General features: G+C 44.1%; 1 protein-coding gene across 4 annotated transcripts in view; it reads right to left on the bottom strand.

The window, feature by feature from the left end:
- Positions 1-24,586, bottom strand: part of Plxna2 (plexin A2) — a 198,767-nt gene that overhangs the window by 28,030 nt on the left and 146,151 nt on the right. For all 4 annotated transcript variants that reach the window (XM_076548301.1, XM_006986754.4, XM_076548303.1 and 1 more), the window contains 3 exons: positions 22,938-23,034; positions 19,846-20,036; positions 3,152-3,303 (listed from right to left, as the gene is read on the bottom strand). In XM_076548301.1, coding sequence (XP_076404416.1) covers positions 3,152-3,303; positions 19,846-20,036; positions 22,938-23,034 — 440 coding nt within the window. The remainder of the gene's footprint in view (positions 1-3,151; positions 3,304-19,845; positions 20,037-22,937; positions 23,035-24,586) is intronic.

Raw genomic sequence — 24,586 nt, 5'->3', positions numbered from 1 at the left:
GCTTGCTTATTTTCTATCTATCTATCTATCTATCTTGGACAAAAACTCACTACATTTTCCAGGCTGGGCTCAAATTTCTGGGTTTAAGCAGCACTCCTGCTTCAGCCTCCCAAGTAGCTGGAACTATAGATATGTGTTATCTACACATTTGTCTCAGATGTTGGATTTAATAGAATACTCTGGATACTCTAAGGGAGGGACAGCACAGGCATTGTGGTAGTGACAGATTTTTGGCAAATATGGGAGACAACCCCACTCATTTCCTAAGGCTCTGAGAGTTAGTCACTTGCTGTCTCTTCTTCGTTATGGACTACCACAGGCAGTAGGCTATATATCACTTTCTCCCCAAGCCTCATTTGTATTTTCTGGTTTAATTTCTGGGAGGCTACCCAATTTACATGTCCTTTGTGTTCCTGGTAGCTCCTAGGCTCCCTATGTATTTATTAGGAGGCAATGACTAGTGATAATAAAATTTTACCCTTATAAAATGAGTTGGGCCAAACAACTGTCCAGTTTCCACTTGAAGATTTGACTATTAATTGACAGAGGGCTTCTGGAATCACATTAGTGCCACCAATAAGCTTTCTAGTTGCGTGTGGGGGGAGTGTTGCAGATTCTGAGTCATATTGCCCTAGCCTCCTGAGGACTACTTGGGGGGACTGTACACATCAGCTATTTTTAGTTTACAGATGGACCAGGATCAGGGAGCAAAGTGACTTGCCCAATGCTATTCAGTTCATTGGCAGCTGAACTATAGCTTGCCCCGCCCCCCCAGGCTCCTAGCACCAGCTCAGTTTTCTCATTATCCCCATACCACACCATCTCCCACAGACATGCATAACTGGTGGCTCACTTCCTGAATGGGAATCACAGAGATCCAGCACCCATCCAGCTGTGTTTGAGTTCACAGATAGAGCAGATGAGAGAGAGGTCAGATGAGAGCAAGTCCTTGTCTCTGGAGATGCTGAGTTGAAATTTGGACCTGCATTCCACTGCTCAGAAAATTTCCTATGGCTAAATCATCTTGCCCTCCATAGACATGTGGGGTGTTGATTGCAGGACTAATCAGGGCCTTTAAACCAATATTAACCTAATTGTGGAATGATAGATGGCAGACACAAGCATATGGTGAATCATTACTGCACCTGCTAATTCTGCTTTTGCCCAGGATTCTGTACAGAGCCCAGTTAGCCAAATTCATCTTTTGCAGACATCTGTAACGATTGCACCTGCTGCTCACTGCCCAGGATGGAGGCTTAATAATGTTAACGAACTCTGAAACCTTAGGAGTGGTAATGAGCCTGGCACAGCTGGAAACTAGCTTGCAACCAGTGAGGCTTGGGGTGGTTGGGTGTTGTTCACTGCTTCCTGCCTATCCTGTGCCTGAAGCAAGGAAAGGGGCAGCTTTCAGGGGCCACCATCAACCTCAACGTGCCTGCAATGATTGCCTCCCCAAGGTCTTTTCATAACCACACTTCCAGTTCATCTGGGTACTTTCTTCCCCACAGCCCTGGGTAAAGAAGTAGACTTGACTTCATAAACAGAACTAAAGGTTCTTGCAGTCCATCAGATGAAGGTCAAAGACTAAACAGCTTGCTGAAGTCTCAGGGCTGGTTAGTTAGCAGAGGAGCCAAAGTCAAAACAGTTTAATTCAAAACTTGGGCAAGTTTTGTGTCTAGCTGCCTTGAAGTTCACATTCCTCACCCTAAAGTCTGAGTCTTCCAACAAGACCCCCAAATGGGACCATGGCAAGTTCTTGAGGTCTAGGTGGATTTGGGGTCTGTGTGGCCAAGTGCCTGGTTCATCTTGGCAGGGCACAGAACTCTAGACCATGGGACCACGAGGCTTCCTGCAAGTGGTCCTGGCTCCCAAAGTGGTTACCTTCTAATGTGGTTCCACAGAAATACTTAGGCCTTCCTGGTGGCCTTTCTGTAGGCCTAGCCACCATTTCTTCAAAGCTCATTCCTTATGAGCTAAGGTTGTCAGTGAAGAACAGGACCTGGAGAATCAGAGGGATCAGGCCAGCTTTATTTCCTCCTCACCTGTGGCCAGTGGGAATTTACCCCTTCTGCCACTGACCCTTCCCTGAGCTATGCTAGAATCAAGGCCCTTTGAGGTTCAGAGCCATGGGTGATGGATGAATCATGGAGCCAGGCCTGAGCTAGGAGTTAGGAGATTTAGGGTTGGATTCTGCCATAGGGTTTACTTCCCAAGTGACAGGAGAAAAATCATTTCATGTTTTCCCAACTTTTGCTCTTGCCAGCTTTTACAATAATTTACTTGTCAGAGGTTAGAATAATTAAAAAAAAGAGATAGTGAATGGGAAAGTGTTCTTTAAACTAAAACTTGCTGATGGAAAATAAAGTGATGTCATTTTTATGGCTGCCATTGAGAACTGGCTCTGGAGAAGCCTGAGGCTGCAGAGGAACAGGGTAAGAGAGGAAAGCCCGAGTTCAAGTCAAGTTATTATCAACACACAGAACTGCATACTCAGTGGATGAAGGAGACCTTGATCCAGTGTCACATGACAAACCATGAAGAATGATCTGGTGGCTCTCTTCCTTTGTTCCTCCTCTTTCATCCTCAGCTTCTGGCCTACTTCCTGCCCACCAACTCACAGACTGTAATTCCCACTGCTTAGGAACACACCACATTGGAACATATGTCACTCCTGAGCTCACCCGCCTGCCCGACACGACATGCCTATTTTCTAATTTCCAGCTGACATTTCCCTTAGTGAAATAAATGAATCTGCTCCAGTGGAGGCCCTGTTCAGATTAAGCTGCTGTCAGAGCCCCATGCACGAAACAAATTGTTGCCCACAGCCTACCCTGTAGGATGCATTTCAATGGGGGCCAGTAGGAAGGGCCAATAGGTCCCAGAGGGGCTTTCAACATTCATGCCAGCTGGCAGGCAAAGACTAAATGAGGGCAGCATGGGCACCTGGCACCCTGATGCCTGAGGGGACTAGGAACAGGGAAGCAACTGGAACAAGGCCCTCTGAGGGCAGAACCACTCTAGAAAGGCTTCTTAGGGAATTTTCCACTGGAGGAAGTGATGTGAAAGATGCTTGGGAAAGTCCCAGAGAAGGAAGTACAGAGACTGTCCATTCTAAAGCTCACACGGACAAAGGCCAGCAGGGTGGACTCACTGCTCAGCGATGATGTATTCCCCTGGAAGGGGTGTGCAGGGCACTCCAGCCACCTGCACATGGTGAGCGATCTCAGAGAAGTCCAAGCCCAGGTTCACTCCATGGATGGTCACACGAGTCCCTCCTTCAGGTGGTCCTGATACTGTCAAAATCTGTAGGAGGGAGGTGGAGTTAGCCACTGACTGAGTCATCCACAAGAAAAGAACAAGGTTCCTTTCCCTCCCCAAGAGCAGGATGCTTAGGAACTATGATGAGACTCCTAGAATATGAGTGTCTTCTATTCTTTTCAGCTTGTGCAGAATACTGATCTATTTTACACCACTCCCTTGATCATTTACCCATCCATCCATCTACCTATCCATGCACCCATCCATCCATCTATTTAAAAAAACTCATCACAAAAGAGTTCTGAACTCTTCTAAGAACAGCACTGATTTATGTACATCTCTAATTCACTAGCTGACTGACTGTGATCAAGTTACATAATCTCTGTGAACTTCAGCTCTTTTTCTGTGAAGAGAATATTATTATGTTTACTAAGCTTTAGTGAGCATGGAAAACCTAAACAGAGTTAGTTCTTGAAGCTCTGTGTATACTAGGAGGCTTTGCAACTATGACAGTGTTGTTACTATGTGGTGATATATTGTGTACCCTAATAAACTTGCCTGAGAATCAGAGGACAGAGCCAGCCACTAGATTAGAAACAGAGCCAGGCAGTGGTGGCACAAACCTTTAATCCCAGTACTGGGAAGCACACACACCTTTAATCCCAGGAAGTAATATGGCAGGGCAGAGAAAGGCATATAAGGCATGAGGAACAGGAACTCACTCACTTTAGGCTGAGGATTTCGTAGAGGTAAGAACTAGCAGTGGCTGGCTGCTCTGCTTCTCTGATTTTTCAGCTTTCACCCTAATATCTGGCTCTCAGTTTTTTATTAAAAAAACCATCTAAGATTGGAACATTATTGCTACTTCTGTGCTGGAGCCTGTAGGATACAATGGTGAATATGATGCAGATTTGCCCTCAAGGAACTTATAGTCAGGAAGGAAGTGATAACAAAGACTCTCTAAATAATTCTAGTTTGGGGTTTGCAGTGGTCAGAGAGATACAGGGAAAGCAGTGGGCACTTGGGCAGATGGGAATTGGATGTGGCTGAGGGGAACATCACAGATTCATAGTGGTTACCATTGTTTCTCACAACACATGTTAGAGCCACGAAGTGACTTTAGATTTTACAAACCTTTGCTGGCTTCCTGCTAGCAAGGAGCATTTATTTATTTATTCATTCCTTAATTTCAGTTGCCTAATGGTGATTTATCTTGTTTTGCTTTAACCCAAAAAGAAAGCAGTGGCAGAATCAGATCGCCAAAGAATAAACGTCTCTGGAATCCAGTAAATCCCACTGAATACATCCATGCTTTGAAGTCTACAGTTACCTGAAGTGGGCAGTAATTAGCTAATCGTGATCCTGAGTGAACTCAGTTCCAAGGAAGAGAGGAATTCATAATTGTCAACCTAGGGGTAGAGGTGGGAGTGTCTCAGGGAATTTTATTCTAAGAGTCTCATTTTATAGTGAGAAGAATGAGAGCTATAGATGTTAGGGATGGATGCAAAATCTCAGGCAACTTGTATACAGCAATAAAAAGGCCTCTGTTTCCACTGCATTATAAGAAAGGAAAGACTTGATTGAGACAAGAGTTCACTCCGATCCCAGGATTGTGCCCCTGGACAGAGACACGTCTTTGTGTTCTTGGACACTGAACAAGTTCTTCCTTAAGACTGCACATGCTGGTTATCTTAGTTGGGGTTTTTATTGCTATGATGAAACATCACGACCAAAAGCAAGCTGGGGAGGAAAGGGTTTATTTTGATCACAGTTCTACATCATCAAAAGCAGTGAGGGTAGAAACTCAAACAGGGCAGCAACCTGGAGGCAGGAACTGATGCAGAGACCATGGAGGGGAGCTGCTTACTGGCTTGAACCTCATGGCTTGCCTAGCCTGTTTTTTTATAGAACCCAGGACCACCAGCCATAATGGGCTGGGCCCTCCCCCATCAATCACTAAGAAAATGCTTTACAGGCTTGCTTACAACCGATCTTATGGGGGTATTTTCTCAATTGAAGTTCCCTCTTTTCAGATGACTTTAGTTTATATCAAGTTGACATATAACAATTCAGCACAATTGACTCCTGTTAGGGCTGGAGCAGCAGTCAGTATGGGTGAGTCTGGGTGGAAAGGGCACTCCTCCTCCTCCTCCTCCTCCTCCTCCTCTGATGATGATGATGATGATGATAGTGATAGAGATATCCTGAGTCCTGCTACCCTCTCAGACATGGACTACCATGGCCTAGCCAGCAAAGAAGAAATGGAGTGTGGGTAGGGATAGTTCTCCCTTTCTCACTCTGGTGGCATGCTGATCAGACTTTGTTTTAGTGTGGTAGTAGCCAAGCTGGGATTGACTGAGTCTGCCAACTTCCCTCCCATTTCTATGGGCCTTCAGTGGTGCTGCTTCCTGAATTTTTCCTGTAAAGCCCTAAGAACACTATTCTGGGGATTGTTTTCACTAAGGTCACCTTATCTGTGACTCTGAATCCCTTTTCTTGGAATAAAATATTCAACCTTATAAATAAAACTAAACATATGGAATAGCTCAAGGGAGAAATCACCAAGGCATATCTATGTGTTGGGAGAGATGAAAGAAGGAAGGACAATGTGGAAGAGAAAAAGCTCCCAGGAGTAGGAAGCCTCTGTGACTCTTCTGTCTTTGGAAACTGAAAAGTCCAAGCATAGTGTGCTCTGGATATTCTGCTTGGCCCTAGCACAGTTTGTCAGAGGTCAAGGATCCTGCTTTGGGGGATAGACCATTGGCATGGGAGGTAGGGGAAGGAGCTGCTTTGCTTCTACCTTTGCAGTAGAACATCAATAGAAGAGAACACACTTTTAGCTCTGACTGGGTTTCCCGGTGTTCCATCCACCTCCACCCCAACCCCAGCACCTGCATGGCAGGAATCCACCCACTCAACGGGTTGGACAGAACTGTGCTGGTTGGTTCCTTTCCTCCCACTTTTATTTAAAAAAAAAAATACATTCTTTTGCTCACTGCAGTTAATTACAACCTTTCAGGAAAAAAAAACCTGTGAAATGAAATCTTTCTGGAAAGCCTAAAAATATTCTTGTCTCACAGGTAGCACATGCATACTTTGCCTCTGGAAGGTTTCATAGTGCAGCTCCCCTGTTGCTCAGTCATGATAGCAGTCTCTTCCAACATGGAGGGTTAGTTAGACACAGGTTACAGGTACTGGGCTGTGGGGTCAGTCTGTTGGCATAGAGTTGCTCAGAAGTGTAAATCAGCATAGAGAAGCCTTTTGAGTAAATTATGAGCAAGTGTTATAATCTTGGCATGAAGGTATACATCAAAGATATGTGTGAGTCCAGCTATCAGTTGCTGGTATGCAAATTGGAACTTTCCTAGATCATCAGACCAGATCCTCAGGCGTGGAAAGTGCTGGGGAAGCTGGGTATTCAGGAGAGTATTTTTATGGACTACCTCTTATATTGCCATCACTTGGAACAGGTGGCCCGATAGTTCAGAGTAAAGAACAGGTAAGCAGTACACAGCCTTGGACTTAAAGAAATTCATAGATTATAGTTTTGATTGAAACAAAACTTATCTGGAAAGGTTGGGATTTCCAAAATATAGATGAGCTGGTGATCATCTGATTTTGAGAGGTGTTCCCAAGGCCTCCATTACTGATAACTTACAAATCTTTGTTGTCAGCTCCTGAGCTTCAGTCATATATCCAATTGCTATAGGACATCTCCACTTCTACCTGCATGCCCACCAGGTGCCTCAAGTTTCACAATATCTAAAAATGAACTCTTAATTTTTCTTCCTTCCACCAAGGCCCAATTATCCTCCCAGATTTTCTTTCAAGGTAAATGGGATCACTATGCTCCTGGCCAGAAATTCTGCAAGCATCTTCAAGAGTTACTTGTCCTTCACCTGTCATGTATAACTAATAAGGTCAAGGTCCTTTTAATTCTCACTACCATGTGCTAAGCAGGCTTCATTATCTCTCTCACTATGACCAAAAGGGTCTCCATGTTCCTCCATGTAAGTCTCACAGCTGCCAGGGGGTCTAGCTACTTGGCTTGGTGGTTGTTATCATTACTGAGGCAATGTTCCCCTGGATTCTGTTCTCCCTGATTCCTTCAGCTGTATCTTCCATTCTATAATATGCCCTCTGTGTCCTACCAGAGATTAGTGGTTCCTATTCTAGATGCACTTTAAAATCTCTGTGTCAGGGCTGGAGAGATGGCTCAGTTGATCAGAGCACCTGTTACTCTTGCAGAGGTCCAAAGTTTGATTCCCATTACCCACGGTGGGTGGCATACAACCTCCTGTAACTTAACTCTAGACCTGACATCCTGTTATGGCCTCTGTAGGTTCCTGCACACACACACACACACACACACACACACACACACACACACACCAAAACAAAACAAAAGCTTAAAAACTCTCTATGCCTTTCAATACATTTGCTTTGCTTAAGTTCAAAAGTCAGAGAGGGTCAGGTTGGCAGTTTGTGCTTAGAACAAAGCAAAAGAGGAAAGCATCCTATATAAGCCTGTCTATCAGAATCTTTCCAGATGTCTGAGAAGAGGACAAGGCTATGATATCTATATGGTTCCTCCCCAGAACTAACTGTGCAGGGTGCAGGAAGGAAGCTTGATGGGAAAGATTTGGTCTTCAGAGAAAGAAAGAATAATGCACCTCCACAATAACATTTCAAACTAGGCAGCCGGCGAGTTCCCAGGCTTTTCCCCAGTAAGACTCTGTCCTTAGGGTTTTTCTTAAAAGTAGCATGAAATTTCAGGATGCCTAGGACATCACTTCATAAGTCTCGATGCTATTGGTATCCGAGTCTGGCCTTTTGTATGGGTCTATAGAGGTAAACTGCCTAAGTGTCCAGTTATTGCCTGCAAAAGCCCAGGAAAGGTCTTTCTAATCTAAAAGGAGCAGTGGGACTTCAGGGGAAGGTATGAGGGTGGTAAGAGGGCAGCAGGGTAATACTGAAGCCTCCACGGATGCAAAATAAACTCAAACATGGCTCAGATGTTGGGCATATTTGCCTATCTTGGCTTCCAGCTTCAGATGGCTTGTGTATTTCTGACTGTTCTGGGATAAGAAAGTGAGACCTTCTGGTACCCAGGCAGTGTCCGCAGCAAGAAGAGATCAGGTAGCCTCTGGTGTCTGGCAGACCCGAGTTTTGGAAAGCAGCTCTGATACTCCTGAGCTATGTGACCTTGAACATCCTCATCTGAAAACTGATAATAATGCTGGCCTCAAAGGGAGGATGCCAGGATTAAGTTAGCTAATATTTGGAAAGCTCCAGCATGTTAGTTCAGGGATCAGGTCATAACAATGTATAATTTCCTGCTCTGAGCTTCCCTATACACAGGACTTGCAGATGAGAAGAACACAGTATATAGGGATTGTTGGAAAGCTAAAAGATGGTATGCATTTTCCTGCTGATCTGGAAGGAGAACTTGTGGATCAAGGAGTCCATAGCAGATGCTGAGTAACCATGTGGGAGAATACCTGAGAAGTTTCTTGCAGGTCAAGCTTGGCCAAGAGTGGTGGTGCTGAGGACAGGACCTTGAGGACCACCTCAAAGACAGGATTTTCACTGACCATTTCACCAATGGCACATTGACTATCTTGGGACAAAGATGACTGTACTTTTCTTTTTCTTTCTTTCTTTTTTTTTTTTTTTTTTTTTTTTTTTCGAGACAGGGTTTCTCTGTGTAGCTTTGCGCCTTTCCTGGGACTCAGTTGGTAGTCCAGGCTGGCCTCAAACTCACAGAGATCTGCCTGGCTCTGCCTCCCGAGTGCTGGGATTAAAGGCGTGCGCCACCACCGCCTGGCGACTGTACTTAGCAACCTAATATTTAGCGTACTGGCTAGCTCAGACCAACCATCAACAAATACCCCCAATTCCCATTACTGAGAAATGCTGGTCTGTATAGAGTTCTAGAACAAATTGTGTTCTTTAACTATGACTGGAAGAAAGGGATGCCTAAGTGTTGTTTGGGAGTGTTCTAGTGTATTCCAGCTCTAGTTCTAGCGCAGGCACTCAGAATTCTTTCCTATAATCCTCTTAAATTTAATCCAATTTCCAATTTGACCCTTCATTGAGTGGAGAACTGAGCAGATACCTCCTCATCAAACATCTTTCAGAGACTGAAGATGGAACTTACACCCCCTGGCCTTCACCTCTGTAATGTTGTCTGCACCTCCTCTGAAGAGAGTTTTGGAACCTTTTACTGGGAGGGGTGGGTATTCTCTGCTCTGGATCCTGGTGTTTCTGTCATCTTCTCGGGCAGAATGACCTATACAAAGCTAGGGTTTGAGTGAGTGCTTAAGTAATCAATGTGCAGTCAGGAGGGCCTGTGATTACATCATTTCTCTGTGTGTCATACACACCATTAATGAGACTTGCTGTGGGCAGCACCTAGCAGAAGGTAAACCTTGGGCATATTTCCTATGGTTTGTGTTGTTTTTATCCTTGAGGTTTCTTTCCCCATTTAGAGAACTTTTGCTACAGGATTCTCTCCTTTGTGTGTGTGTGTGTGTGTGTGTGTGTGTGTGTGTGTGTGTGTGTGTGTGTGTGTGTGTGTGTGTTTTCTTTTGGTCAAGTTCTCATTCCTGTAACTCTGGCTGGCTTTGAACTTGTTAGAGATACTCCTGTTTCAGCCTCCTGAGCACTACTATCACAGGCAGGTGCCACCATATCTACTCTATATTTGCATTTTAATGGGGCTTTAAGTTATCCTGTCACCTTTTCTTAAGATGATTGGTATCTAGTTGTGGAGGGGAAAGGTAGCCTGTGCTTTGCAGAATCTAAGAGAAACACTTTGGGGCTCAGCCTAATAGCAATAAATCCTATCTATACTCTCTCAAACATGAAGTGGCTTAGCCAAGCCCTTGCCATGCACCTATTGATTAGCACATGTTAAGCCAGGATAATGGAGACTGCAGGGTATTATAGAAGAACACTAGCATGTCTTGGGGACAGCTCAAGGTCTCACAGTAGATGACTAATAAGAAAGTTCTAATTTTTTTCTGGACCTCTAAAACTTTTTGAACCTTTGGTTTGGTGATCCACTTCTCTACATGCTAAGACCTACCTCCACAGCTGTAGTCAAATGGAGCCTTGGTGAGCACCCTAGAAACACTTTAGCTCGGTTTCTAGTCTTTTTGGACTCTGTCCTGTTTGTTTTCCTTTGTGGGTGCCATGACCTGGAAAGCAGCACAGTGCTGTTACAACTGCCCTCTTTCTTGCGGCCACTAATTGAACATTTCGAGGGAACTGTGCCACAAGCTGCTCAAGGGCAAGAGCAGATGCAGCTGATTAATTACAGCTGGGGAGATCTAAGGGGCTGATGAGGAAGCAGAGTGGGAGGTGCTGGAGGTCTTAGGGGCTTGGCAGCTGAGGGAAGTGATTAGGATGCCACATACAACCACAGATGCAGGCAGGGCGTGGATACGGCCTTGGAGGGGCAAAGTTTGGGCCTCCCTCACAGTCAGAGGAGCTTGACAGAAGATTCCCAAAGCTTGGCTTGAACTCTAGAAACACTGTCTTCTTTAGGACTATCCTGGCTTATAGGGACAAGGAGTAATAAGACAAATTGTCCATCACCTCCAAGGAATGGGAGATTTCTCTGATAATGATGCCTGCTGTTTCTTTACTTATAAAGTGCTCAAAATGAGACAGAAATTTCACCCAGGACTTTATATATTGTATCCTACGTAGGGCTAAAAACAAGTTACTAGGGCAGAGCTGTTATTATTACCATTTCACAGGTATAGAATAGCATTCCAGAGAGGTTAGATAACCAGCTCAAGATTGCACATGGAATGACAGAATGCAGTGGATCTAGCCAATTGTGTATTTAGTCTTCATGTAACACAGTCTGAGCTAATTGTTTCCAACCCTGCAGAGACCAAGTCATCAACTATGAGCATCTGCCTTAGTCTCTGATCAGCACCAGTCTCTTTCTCTCAGCTGAGGCTGTGCCTCCTGTTTCACTAGGAGCCCTGTTGTTGGCTTTGATGTTCACCATCTTTTCTTCTGCTCTCTCCACTTTGTGTTTCCCACCATCCATCTTCTCCCTGTCCATACTCCTAATTTGGCTTGCCCCATACTCTCTACTCATGTATGCTTGGCCTCCCAAGATGATGCTGAGGGTGGGACTTCTGGCTTTCTTCCCATCTTAGCAGTGGCTGGAAGAGCTTGGTTTGGCTCCTTTCTCTCTTCTGTCTCTATATAAAGAATAATATTGTCGTGCTAGAAACCCCATCCAATGACTGAGGGAACTGGATGCAGAGATCCATGTCCAGGCCCCAGGTGGAGCTCCAGGAGTCCAATTGGTGAGAAAGAAGAGGGTTTATATGAGTGAGAATTGTTGAGACCAAGGTTGGATAAAACACAGGAACAAATAGCCAAATGAATGGAAACACATGAACTATGAACCAATGGCTGAGGGGTTCCCAACTGGATCAGGCCCTCTGAATAGGTGAGACAGTTGATTGGCTTGATCTGTTTGGATGGCATCCAGGCAGTGGGACTGGGTCCTGTGCTCAGTGCATGAGTGGCTGTTTGAAACCTGGGGCTTATGCAGGAATGCTTGGCTCAGCCTGGGAGGAGGGGACTGGACCTGCCTGGACTGAGTCTACCAGGTTGATCACAATCCTCGGGGGAGTCTTTGCCCTGGAGGAGATGGATATGGGGGGTGGGTTGGGAGGAAGGGGAGGGGGGGCGGGAGGGGGGAGAACAAGGGAATCGGTGGCTGATATGTAGAATTAAATTATATTGTACAATAAAATAAAAATAAATTAAAAAAAAGAAAGACAAAAAAGAATAATATTTGTCTAAGTGAGCTTAAGAGACAACAAGGATGATGCCCAGGTCAAACATGGGCGGTGTGTGTGTGTGTGTGTGTGTGTGTGTGTGTGTGTGTGTGTGCTGTGGAATATTATTTAACTATGTAAAGATGTGCTACATTTGTTTATGCTGTGGAATATTACTTTAACTGTGTAAAGATGTGTTACATTTGTTTATGCTGCATTTGTTTAAGGATGTAAGGATGTGTGTTTAATTATGTGAAGATGTGTTGGATCTGTTTCACCATGCTTGCCTAAGGTACCTGATTGGTTGAATAAAGAGCTGAACAGCCAGTAGCTAGGCAGAGAAAGGGTAGGTGGGGCTGGCAAGCAGAGAGAATAAATAAGAGGGAAAACATAGGCTGGGGGAAGAATGAGAGAGAAAGAAGGAGGAGAGAAAGAGAGAAACACCTGGGACCAGAAGCCAGGTAGCTGCAGCCAGCAGACATAAGAAGCAGTAAAAGTAAGATATACAGAAAGAATGAAAAATAAAAAGCCCCAAGACAAAAGGTAGATAATAAGAATCAGGTTAGTTAGTTAAAAGAGCTAGCCAGAAACAAGCCTAAGCTAGGTTGAGCATTTATAATGAATGAGAAGTCTCTGTGTCATGATTTGGGAGCTGGTTGGTAGTCCAAAAGAGGGGGGAGGGGCTCTGGAGTCAAGCAGCTGAAGGTCAAACAACTGATGTAACGTCCAGAAAGTTGTCACTGTTTACAACCTTCATCTTTATATTGGGTTTAATAAGAACTATCAATCAATATTGCATTCAGTGAGTGTAGCTATTATTGTTCTTATCACCATCTGAGAACTAAAAAATTCATGCAGAGACAATGCTAGCTTAGGGCTGAAGGAAAAATGGCTTTGCTTTTTATGAGCTTCCTAGGCAGATGGGCAATGCCCTTGGCTGGGACTTGATTCAAGTGCACATCCTGCCTTGTGGCATTTGTTGCTGTCTCTCTGTGACCTGTGCAGCCCTCGCTATAGTCTTCATGGTGTCAATCTCCTTTTCTGAGGTTACAGGAGGAAGGATAGACTGATGTCAGAACCTTGTGGGTGGAAGGGAGAAGTATTCCCACCTGTGTATTAGATGCTCTGTGTCAGAGATTGGGTTATAGGAGCAGAGAGATGGATATGTGTTGGTATATAGCCATCTCTTCCTTCCTGTAGCATTGTGTACTCTTGATGATGCCAACTGTACACATGCAAATTTCCATTCTACCCTGGTCTCCCAAACACATTTAGACACTGAGTCCCTGACAGCAAGTGATCATGTGCTTTTCCATGTTTGTGCGCACACATGTATGCATTTATGCATGTGTATATGTGTGATGCATGCATGCCTACAAGTACACATTCTTCACAATCACTATAGCTGACTGAGGAGCTCTGCAGGAATCTATGGCTTCAATGGTGCCAGCTTTCCTGCCTGGGGTGACTCCTTGCTAGCGCTGTCTTAGCTGATAGTACATTCAAAACCTAATTGTTATCTCAGCAGAGTAACTCCATTATTCATTCTGACACCATCCCCCGTTAGCTGTTTGTTGCAGTGATGTTATATTAATGAGGCCTGCAAATAAATGAACAGGAGATCAGAGTGCTGGCTTGTTTCTCAGGAAAGCTGGCTGACTTCTTTATTGGTAACTTTCCAATGAGTCACTCCAGCGCTGAGCAGGTGGATTTTGGTCTTTCTTAAAAATATGTGGTGCAGCTGTTTGGCTAAATACTTACAACTGTCATAGCTTTCCAAGCAGTTCCATAGATGCATTAGCATCTGAAAGAGTCCAAGTAAAAACAATATCCTTGAAATTTTTTGGCACATGGAAAGCAGGGGCAACAGGAGGGATGGGTCACCTCAAACTAGTACAATATCAAAAATTATTTATCCTTAGTTTTGGAGGACAATATATACTGTTTTATACTTGATTTTTCTATCCCAGTTTCATACCTGAGATAGTTAAATAGAATTTCTATTCCATAAGCGTGGACTAGTGAGGCTGGAAAAGTTACTGAGGTTGAAAATTTTAGTAAGTGAAATTTATACAGTGGTCAATGAAACAATTGCCTGGTGTCAGAACATCCTTACTGGGAAATGCAGCACACAGCATGTGGTTTTAGAAACACATAGGCATATTCTTTCAGATTTCAAGTGTGGTAGGTTTCCAGTCTGCCTGAGGTCCCACCTCTGTGACTCCTTCTGTCTCTCAAGACTTCTGTGCCTTGCTTAGCCTGATCTCTGTCCTAGCCTGCAGGTGCACACCATCTGGGTTCTATCCTTTGGGTTCTCCCACTAGATAGAGATGCCTCAGAGATCAGATCTCAACCCAAGGAACCTAAGATTCACTTCTACCAATATTGCACTGGTGGACAAAGACCAAAAACAATTCCATGTCACATAATACTTGGAGGAGGCATTAAATAAATGACTATGCCTAAAGGGAAAATTATGGTTGCTTTAAGCTCACATACACCCCAAATTCTCAAATTGTTTCCCACACTCATAGAAATGAGGTTGAACTTGATTATGTGTAGGAAGAAAATTAAGTACCAAAGGGTGCTGAAGTACTCAGTAAGTCTGACATCTGTTGGTGTCTTTCAAGAGGGTCTGACATCAGATGGGCACAAGATACCCTCTGCTGCAATGACAACAAAGGCCTAGTTTTCAACTTCTGTATTGTTGCTAACCAGATGTGTGACTTTTGTAAATTATTGACTTTTGCAAGCACCATTCCCCCAGCTCATACAATAATTACAACCAACTTGTTAGGAGGGTAAGAATGAATGGTCTACAGAACATAGTCATATTAAATGAAAGCTATCATTATTGTCAAGCCCCAAATTAGAATTTTGTCTCCTGCTTGTCTGAGGTGGTGTCTTCCTTAGCTCTGGATACACTACTCTGCTGTAGTTCTATTTTTAGAGAGGAGACAGTTGCCAAGGGTGCGGGTGAGAAGTTCCTTTTCTAGGCTCTTTGGAGGGAGCAAAATGGCCCATGGTGAAGGCACTTTCCAATATCATCCAACTAGCCAGTGCTCAGGTTGGGGCTGTGCTGGGGGAAGCTCTGCCTTTCCAGGTCTCAGTCAATCCTGTGGCAACCTCCAACTCAAGCACAGTGTCTGGCACACAGTGGGAACCAACTAAATATTCTTTGATGAGAGAATTTATTTCTCAGTGAGCTGTGACAATCTTTCTTAGAATTCTCATTTTGATGGGCTAAATACTCTCCTTTATATGTTGAAGTTCTAATTCCTAGCATCACCACAGATACGCAGAGAGAATGTCATCATGTGAACACGAGGAAGAGGTGACAAGTATATAAGCTAGTGTGTCATCAAAGCACCAGTATCTGGAAGAGAGGCCTGCTGCAAATCTTCCCTCATAGCCTTCCCAGGAACCCAGACTGATCCACACCTTGATTTTGGGCTTGTAGCTTCCAGACACCTGAGAAAATATATTTCTGTTATGTACACCCCCTTGTTTGTGTTCCTTTTTTAGGCTACTCTAGGAAACTAAAAGCAGAGACCAGGGTGGGGGACCTTCACTGCATTTGTTTCAGAGCCCCTTTAAATCTTCAAGTTTCTTTTCCTGAGGACATAATTCTCTTTTCCCTTTCTGCTGAATCCTGACAGTTCACAGTTTCTTGGAATACATCTCTAGTTGGGGGAATCATAATAATTTCATCATTGAGGTCCCAAAAGGCTCTGAGGTCCAGGCTGGGGAGAGTATAGACATGGTTGGGTAGGCATGCTGTAGGCTTTCTAGTCCTCAGCACATTTGTTCCAGGGGTTAACATGTGCACAGAATCCTGGGTGACAGCTGGAAACAAAAGCAACCTTGCAGGCCCTCCCATGGGAACAGAATAATTATGATGCCATGAGCTGGTGAGAAGGAGCAAACAGTGAGTCCTGAGGTGGTCCTAACCTCTATATGCAAACTGGCAAATTCAACAGGCTATACAACTTGTCCTGCATGAAGCATCTATAACAGATGGATCTTAAGGTATAGCCCTGGTTGCTATGGAGAGTAGGATAAGGAGGGTTAGGGAAGAACACAGCTATTCATATAACTGCTCATGAGCTCACTTCCATCTTTACAGTAGAGAATCTTTGAGGTCATCTCATTTATTTCTCTGTTCACATGCAGAAGAGCACCACTTGAAGCCATGCTTTGTTTCCACAGTTGGACATAGACCATCACAGATCTTTTTTTTCTCTCCGTTCTACAAGGATCATATAGTTAGTGGCTTGGGTTAGCTGCCTTAAGTGATGGTACTGAGAACAACATATTTTCTGAAGATAAGGGAGATATGTGCAACGATTTTCAATACACAGAAATCCTATAATTATGAGATTTCAAAAAAAAAAAGAGCTATGCTAGCACAAAGGAATCATCCAAGGAAGTTGAAAAAATAAGTTGATTCCTCTTAAAGATTACTTTAAATAAATTATTTATTCTTGCAAAAATTATGCCACAGAAAAGAGATTGTACTCTTTTAGGAGGGGGTATTTTATCAGGAGGTCTTCAGGGTTGTTTTGGTGATGTGAACACTAGTTTTTTTTTTTTTTTTTGGTTAAGGTAGGAGGATTGACTAGTTTTCCTCATTGAGAAGCTACTGTTGTTCCCATTGCAATTAATAATCTTGTGAGAAATAGCTCGAGATTGTGTAAGTATTCTATTTCTCATCAACTTTTACCTCATCTTTTCATCTAAGGATCATCCTTGCCTGAAACAGTTACCGCTATGCACATTAAGATTGTGACTTTCAGCTGGGAGCTGATGGTGCATATCTTTAATCCCAGCACTCAGGAGGCAGAGCTAGGCAGATCTCTGTGAGTTCAAGGACAGCCTGGTCTACAGAGCGAGATCCAGGACAGGCACCAAAACCACACAGAGAAACCCTGTCTGTCTTGCAACACCCCCCCCCCCCCCGCCAAAAAAAGGAAGAAGAGATTGTGACTTTCTTTTTTCCACAATTCTTTCTATATTTATTAGTTGAGATTCCAGTGTGAAGACATATCTCCCCTCCTATTAAATGTTTGTCTATTCACATCAGCAAGAACTGTGGATTCTTATTTCCTTCAGATCCCTCTTCAGGTTGGTTTCTGTGCTCTTTTTCTTTTAATGGTTCATGCCCAAAGTATCCAGCCTGAATTAAACCATTAAACATTAGGTAGATCCAAATTTAGGGACACTACAACATAACTGGCCTAGACTCTTTAATACCATGAAGGTCACGGAAGGGCATTATTAGGACTATAGATTAAAAGACTAAAGGGAGAAGATAATGTCATAATGGAACGTCACACTGGCTCCCTGATTAGACCTTAGATTGGATTTTTGACCAAAGAAAGGATGTCACTATGACAACTGGGAAAATACTAATAAGGCATGTATGTCAGACGACATTACTGGATCAACATTAACTGATAATTACATTATGCTTCTGTAAGATAACTTTGGAAAACCTGGGTAAAAAGGATATGAATGTTCTTTGTAGTATTTTTGTATCTTTTTATAAATATGAAATTATTTCATAAGTAACCAGTTAGAAGAAACAAAATGACTTACAGGTAAAGGAGGGTCTGGTGGGGGTAAGGGATACAACATCAAAGAAAATAGGACAGGTAACAGTCTAGTCATTACAGGCCTGGGTACTCCCTGCCATTTGTCCTATCTAGAGTGATGTCCCTGAGCAGGTTTGGAGCTAGCACGGGTCTGTCTCTTCCTAAAGATGCCCTTTTATATCTCAACATCCTCAACATTGAAAATTACCATTAGGGTCTTGGGACACCTTCTTTTGCTGATACATTCACTGGAAAAAAATCAACTATAGCCTAATTACCTCAGGAGGTTAATTAGTCTCCTGTAATTTGGGTGCCCTCTGTGAACCCAGCAGCCTGTCCTCAGTCTGTGAACAGGGTGGGTGGTAGAGGCAGAGGCTTCCCTGTGAGCAGCTAGCCTTAGGGTTTATAGAAGCTCCAGCCAGGCTGAGAGCAAACAGCCATCAGGCTTTGCAGTCTCAGAGCCTGTGGAGGTAGAAGGTGCTTGATGATGACAGAATCTCTCTGGATTTAAGCTCCAGACACCACAGGCACTGACAGCAGAAAGACATATTGCAAAACATGGAACAATAAAAGTTTTCAGGCTGGACAATGCCAGAAACCACTAAAACAGATAAGGCACAGTGCTCCAAGGATGTCAAGATGCTAGCTGTATGAGGGCAGGGCCTGAAGTGTGCCAGTATGTCAGTCCTCTTTCTGTTTTCTTCCATCAGAAAAGTCAGCGGGCCTGGTCACTGGCCACATCTGAATGTAAGCTAGTACTAAAGCTACTCCCTGTTTGTGGGCAGGGTCTACACCTGTGTAAGCTTATCCTGTCACAGAACAACACCATGAGGTAGCACTTCTCTCCCCTCCACATCAACTACCTCTTCTCCACAGACACCCACATACAAAATGGCACACTGCACTTCCTTCCCATGGTCTTGTGTTCAACTTCTGTGGAACTTTGGGGCCTCATCTTGGTGATTTGGGGGTTGAAGCACTTGGCACAGTGTCCTCTCACGTGGAGGTGGGGGCACAACTATCTGGTCTATACTAGCAATGGGCTGGATATTAATTAAGGTGAAGCACCACTAATTGTATATTCCTTTGGTAAATCATGAAGAATTTTCAAGTATCTTTGTATTGAAATCTGAGTTTAAATGCTGGTGGTGCCTCTTATCTGCTGTATGAATTTAGGATTAACTTTTCTCCTCTGTGAAATGGAGCTGAGAAAACTTGCTACAGTTGCTGTGAGAATTAAATATATCGAAGTCAAGCATGTTAAATAAATATCTGCTCTCTGTTCAGTCCATCTGAAGGCTACAACAGCCCTTGATCTTGAGGTTTTTGTTTTCCTTAAACTGATTAGGTCGGAAAGGAATTTAAGAAGTTTCCCAGTATTCCATGAGACAGGGAAAAGGAGCACAGCTTTGAGGGGAAATGATGCAGAGACAGGGACAGTGCATCAGCTCCGGGAAGATGAAGACAGGAACAGTTTCTTTCTGATATCATAAGCTTTGCAGACCACCATGGAACCTGCCAACGCCTTTGTTCTTAATAGAGAGTACACAATTTGGATTCAAAGAAAAGTAACAATTATTGACTGGGGAACAGGTGACAGCAACCAGAGTTAAATACAACCATGCCTCTCCAGACCACTCACACCCAAGCAGTTGTTCTTTCTCTCCCTATCACTAATTCATCTTCCTTTGCAATGTGCTATTTTGGAAACACCATTTTTTAAAAATATAATTAATTACTTTATTTACTCTCATGAAAATGCACAAAACAAATTGGGACCAAGAAAAAATCCTGAGAAATGGTATGTGGCTAACATATGGCCTGTCTCCTTCTCCAGTTTCCAATTTTGCACCTCTGAACTAGCTGTAGTTCCCCAAATAGCATCTTTAATGAGAAAAGCCAAAACTGCTTTCTGAAATCTTCCTCTACCGTGGAGTCAATGTCTTGTCCTTGCCTGGCTCAGCCTCCCTCATATGCATGGGTATACAGACATGTATACACATCATGCACTGCATTGTGGCATGGGCCATATTCCTGTCACTTATGCATGTTCCTAGACACACACACCAAGACCTTCCATATCTCTCCACCAAATATACCATCTTCAGGAATTCATCCATAAATACATTTTTTCAAAAGTCCCTGTCTGTCCCTATCTCTTTTGGAAGTTGGAGACTTACCTCTGTGATTTGGGGATTGGAGCATTTGACATTTTGGCTGGACCAGTCGAGCCAGGGGCTAGAAGTGCTGGGGCAGTGTTGGTGGAGGGTACATCTGCGCTCATCACTGCACCAGCCACACTCGAACTTGTGGTCAGCCTTGAGGCAGAGGCCACAGCTTTCCCGCTGGGCTGCACACTTGTAGAGATGTACTGCAAAGAGAGGGAGCTGTCATGGATAGGACTGCAGAAGCTCATCACATACCCTCTGTTTGTAGGTGTAACAGATCTCCCCAACCACAGACAACATCAGGGATCACCACGACAGCAAGAGTAAAACATGGAGAGTGAATAAGGTGACTGACTAGGCAATCATCAAGAGGTACAGTAGAAAATAATAGGTTAAAGGTTTCTGCTTGTAGACTGAATCATATCCCTGCTTTAATTGTGGCTTCTCTACTTCCTATCAGTGTGACAAAGTATTTAACTGCTCTGATTCTTGTTTATCTATCTCTAACATGGAGAGAATGGTTGGTTTGGGGGAGGTGAGTGAGTATTCAGCAATGCCTGTGATACACTAGATGCTATATACACACACCTATTATCTTCTCTTTGAACTCTAACAGTATTCTTAAGCTACCATCTCTCACAAATTAGAGAAATGGACTCATTTCTTCATTGCAGGTAAAAATGAAGTAAAAAAGAAACATATTGACTCTCCTAGCTTACTATGGGTACTGGTCTCAAGCCCGAATCCTGATGTAAACCTTGTTGTGCTGCTGATGGTGGGTCCTGAAAAAAGAAGAATCTTAGTTGGCACCCTGGATTAAAGAAAGTCCAGGTGGCTGAAGCAGGAGGCATGCTAGCAAGGAAAGTATAACACAGCCCTATCACAGCCAGTGTAGATGAAGAATGTGTCCCCAGAGAGGACAAACTAGTTCTTGATAGGTCACATGATCATTCTGCAAACCTTTTGCTTTGCTTTTTCTCTAACTGACTTAGAGGCCCTAGAGGAACTAGCTATCAAGCATAGTTGTGGCATGAACCCTGGGTTTAGTCCTTTCTTGTTAGTACTGGGAATTCAGAGCTCCAAGCAAATTCTCCAGATGAATATAATTAGCTCATGGATTCAGCATCTAAAAGAAGATACATCTGTATATGTATAGACAGATATTTTGTTATCATTACTTAATAACTAACATGCACAACTCTCTTCCCCACAATTATATTCAATTATACATTGTAAGTCATCTAGAGATGTTTGTGGTTAGGTATAAATACTATGCCATTCTGGAGGTTCCTGAAAATAATCCCATGGTGGATATTGAGCAATGACTCAGAAAGTCACTTTTCAGCTTGTCTAGCCAAGTTGTCCTAAGCTTTTTGACCTGTCTTTGTGCCTCTGCCGGAGGTCAGGTACATTCCCCAAGGGAGATGCATTTTTCATTCTTCCATGGCACTCCCTGATACCTCTGTTCCATCCAGCTTCCTGGTTCTAGCTGCACAGACCATTCAGCATCCTAAGTCTATGTACTCTTATGCCTGTGGTCCCCAAGGCACTGGACAGGTGAAGGGAATCTGAAATTGAGCCAGTACTTGCAAGGCATTTATAAATCTGGATCATGTAGTCTTTAGCCATGAGCTTTGCAAAAATCCTCAGCAAAACCTTAAGCAGTGGTCTTCCTTTCCTCTAGGGTCTGCGTGAAGACACTAGGATGTAGTCTAAACTTGCATGGTTCAAGTAGAAGCACCAGAAGTGGAACTTGGTTTGCTGAATTTGGGAACCTGAATACTTAAACACAGTAGCCCACTGAACCCAATTCATGTACAGCATTCTCAGACATTAAGGATCTAGTAGACACAAATGTGAAGGCATGAGGAGGCTGCTTGTGCACCTACAGAATCTTATAGATGTAACAATCTGGACCTGGACATTTTCCTCCAGGTTCTGGGTGCAACCTCTGGGATCTAACTGATCTAACGTGGCAAGGAAAATATCTCTTATCTTCTAGTGGTGAAAAAGATCTAGTCTAGGAGCAAGCAAACACAGACTACCTGTACTGAAGTCTGTCTTGCAATGTAGGTTGCATTGACTTTAACAGTGTACCTCGGACAAGAAGCTGTCTGTATTCCATAGTAGCTGAGGCATCTGCAAACCCTATCCTTATATTAACTGCCCTCCTGGTGCCCAGGGGGTGACCCAGGAGTTGAATCAGAGGCTATGATAATTCCATTTACTTGAAGCATAATAGGATATATGGCTCTCAATGGGGGAAGGGCTTCAAATCCCACTCAGAACCCAGCAGCAGTGGCAGTAGGTCCTCATCTTGTTGTGTACTAAGTTGCATGCCAGCTCTGAAGTCAGACTGTCTTAGCACTTAACTATATGACTCAGCTTCACCATCTATAGGATGGGAATAATAATAGCATACATTTAGAGTTACTAAGTAATAAAAAGAACTCAAATGAATTGTTTAATGAATGCTTTATATGATACATGTTCAGTAGTTGAGTCATTCTGAAGGGCTGCCCTGAGGGTGGGCCTGCCAGGACCTGCTTTCTGGATGAGTGCAATGAGAGCTTACAGGTTAGGAGCCTTAGAGTTTCCCTCTTGCTCTAACCCAGCCCCCTCCCCTTTCTGAGCTTCTTTGCTCCAGATGTGAGCCTGAGTTAGCATAGGAATCCCTCGCCAGTCTCAGGACTACAGTGCAGACGTACAAGCCTTCTTTGTGCTGTGAAAGTGACCAGGGCTGGGAACACGAGAAGGAGAGCCTGCATGAAAGCAGCATCTCCATATCTAGGGAAGCTAGCAGGATGCTCTGCCTGCTGGTCTCCTAGGTCAGGTTCCACAGATACTTCAAAGCTACTAGGAGCCAGAGAACAGTGCAGAAGAACGGGCAGCTGCTTGGCGGATGCTCTGGCTGTAATAAAACAGGGCTCCCAACAGGACTCCTTTGATGGCTTCAAATGTTGCTTTAGGAGTCTCTGAAGAGCTCTTCTGGCAGAGGGAGCGTGCTATTCAAGGCACAGCAGCAGTCGGCTCTGATCTCCCGAACCCCAGCCTTTCCCAAGGTCATGAAAAGATCAAACTTGCACCCAGAAGCAGCTGCTTACCTTTCAGGTCCTGAGGGTTGTCAATGATGAAGTTGCCATTCCACACCACAGCGAAGTCCACTGCTAAATTGCTGATGTCCATCCCATCATACTGGTACTGCAGGGAGATGACAGGAGCACACATCTCTCAAGGCTGTCTCTCATAGTAAGTCAGACTGCAAAGCAACTCCTCAGGCTGCCCAAAGGGACCCTATGTCATCTTGTCCCTGACTTGTAGTTAATAAGGCTACCAGGAGCTTTCCTAAACCTCTGGCTTAGCCTTCAGTTCTTTCTGAAATCTGAAAAAGCTCAGGTCTCCATCTCTACCCCTTTCTCCTGCTGAATTCATCAGCTCTAAACACACTTGCTGAAGACCCTCTCTGTATATTGGTTGAGTCTGCATCTCAAAAGGAATGTTGCTTTCTCCCTACAACTGCCACCCTTTCAGCTTACCCTTGTTCATTAAGTCTAGTTCTCATTCATCCTCCCTGTGTCCTTTCTTATGTCCCTCCCAGTCCCCCACACCCCCAGCCTTGGACTCCTGATGCTGCCATTTTCTGTCTTTAGTGTGGTACTTTCCAGGAACTACAATGCATTCTTTCATGGGTGCATTTATCCTCTTTAGAGTCCACTTTTGGGGACTCAAAGTTAATGTCCTCACTGGTCTCTCACACCTAGAGCCTATAACAGGACATGTGGCAACAGTTGTGGAGTGGCTGGTTGGTCTCTCAGGTGTATGGGATGAGTTTTTGATGTGTTTGTGTGTACAAATGTGCGTATGTGCATAATGCATATGGAGGCCAGAGGTTGAGGCTGGGTGTCTTCCTTAATCATTCTCCCATTTTCTGAGATTGGGCTGGAGTTCATAGATTTTGCTAGAATGGCTACCAAATGGGCTCCAATGATCTTCCACCATTCCACCCCCAGCACTGGGATTATAGTTGAGTCTTTGTGACCAGCATTTTTATGTGGGTATGGGGGATCCAAATCCAGGTCCTTCAGCTTGGGTGGCAGGCACTCCACTGACTGTGCTATCTACCCAGCCTTGTGCTTCCCCTCTGCAGATAGGTTTTATTGGATTAGTGTCTAATAAAGAAAGTGCTCGCATCTTCCTGGGGATCTCAAAGCACAGCAGAAAAAAATCCCTAGAGAGGCTGAGTCTTCTGTTCTTCGGACATCACAGAGGATCTTCAAGCCCTTCACAACCTCCTGGGTGGCCCCGTCCTCCCTGCACCCTGTTAAGTCTCCTGGGCGGCCCCTCTTTATGGCTGCCCATTTCTGGTCACTTAGCTCTGGAGGGCACGCCACCATTGCTCTCCTGCCCAGCCTTCCATTGCCTTCTCCTTTGTTGTGCTCTCTTTCTCAGCCTGGCTTCCTGCACACTTGGCACCGATTACAAATTCTATCAAACGCTTGTGACCCCAGAATCTGACAGCTCCCTGATAAGAGGCCCAGATTCTCTTTATCTCTCCCAGGCGAATTAGCTTCCCTCAACACCTTTGTCACATCCCTCATCTCTGAGCTGACCCCCCACAGTCAGAGACAGGAAGTTGGCAGATAAAAAGATCTTCTCTGGGCTGGAATTATAATTAAACACCTCCTGCTTTCTGTCCACCATTCTGGGCAGGATTAACCCTTTTGGCTCCTGAAATGCTGCATCTCTTCCCTCT

Source organism: Peromyscus maniculatus, chromosome 11 (genome assembly GCF_049852395.1).
Source record: "Peromyscus maniculatus bairdii isolate BWxNUB_F1_BW_parent chromosome 11, HU_Pman_BW_mat_3.1, whole genome shotgun sequence".
Classification (NCBI taxonomy): Eukaryota; Metazoa; Chordata; class Mammalia; order Rodentia; family Cricetidae; genus Peromyscus; species Peromyscus maniculatus.
The sequence above is the reverse complement of the archived record's forward strand: the minus strand, read 5'-3'. Positions and strand labels throughout refer to the sequence as shown.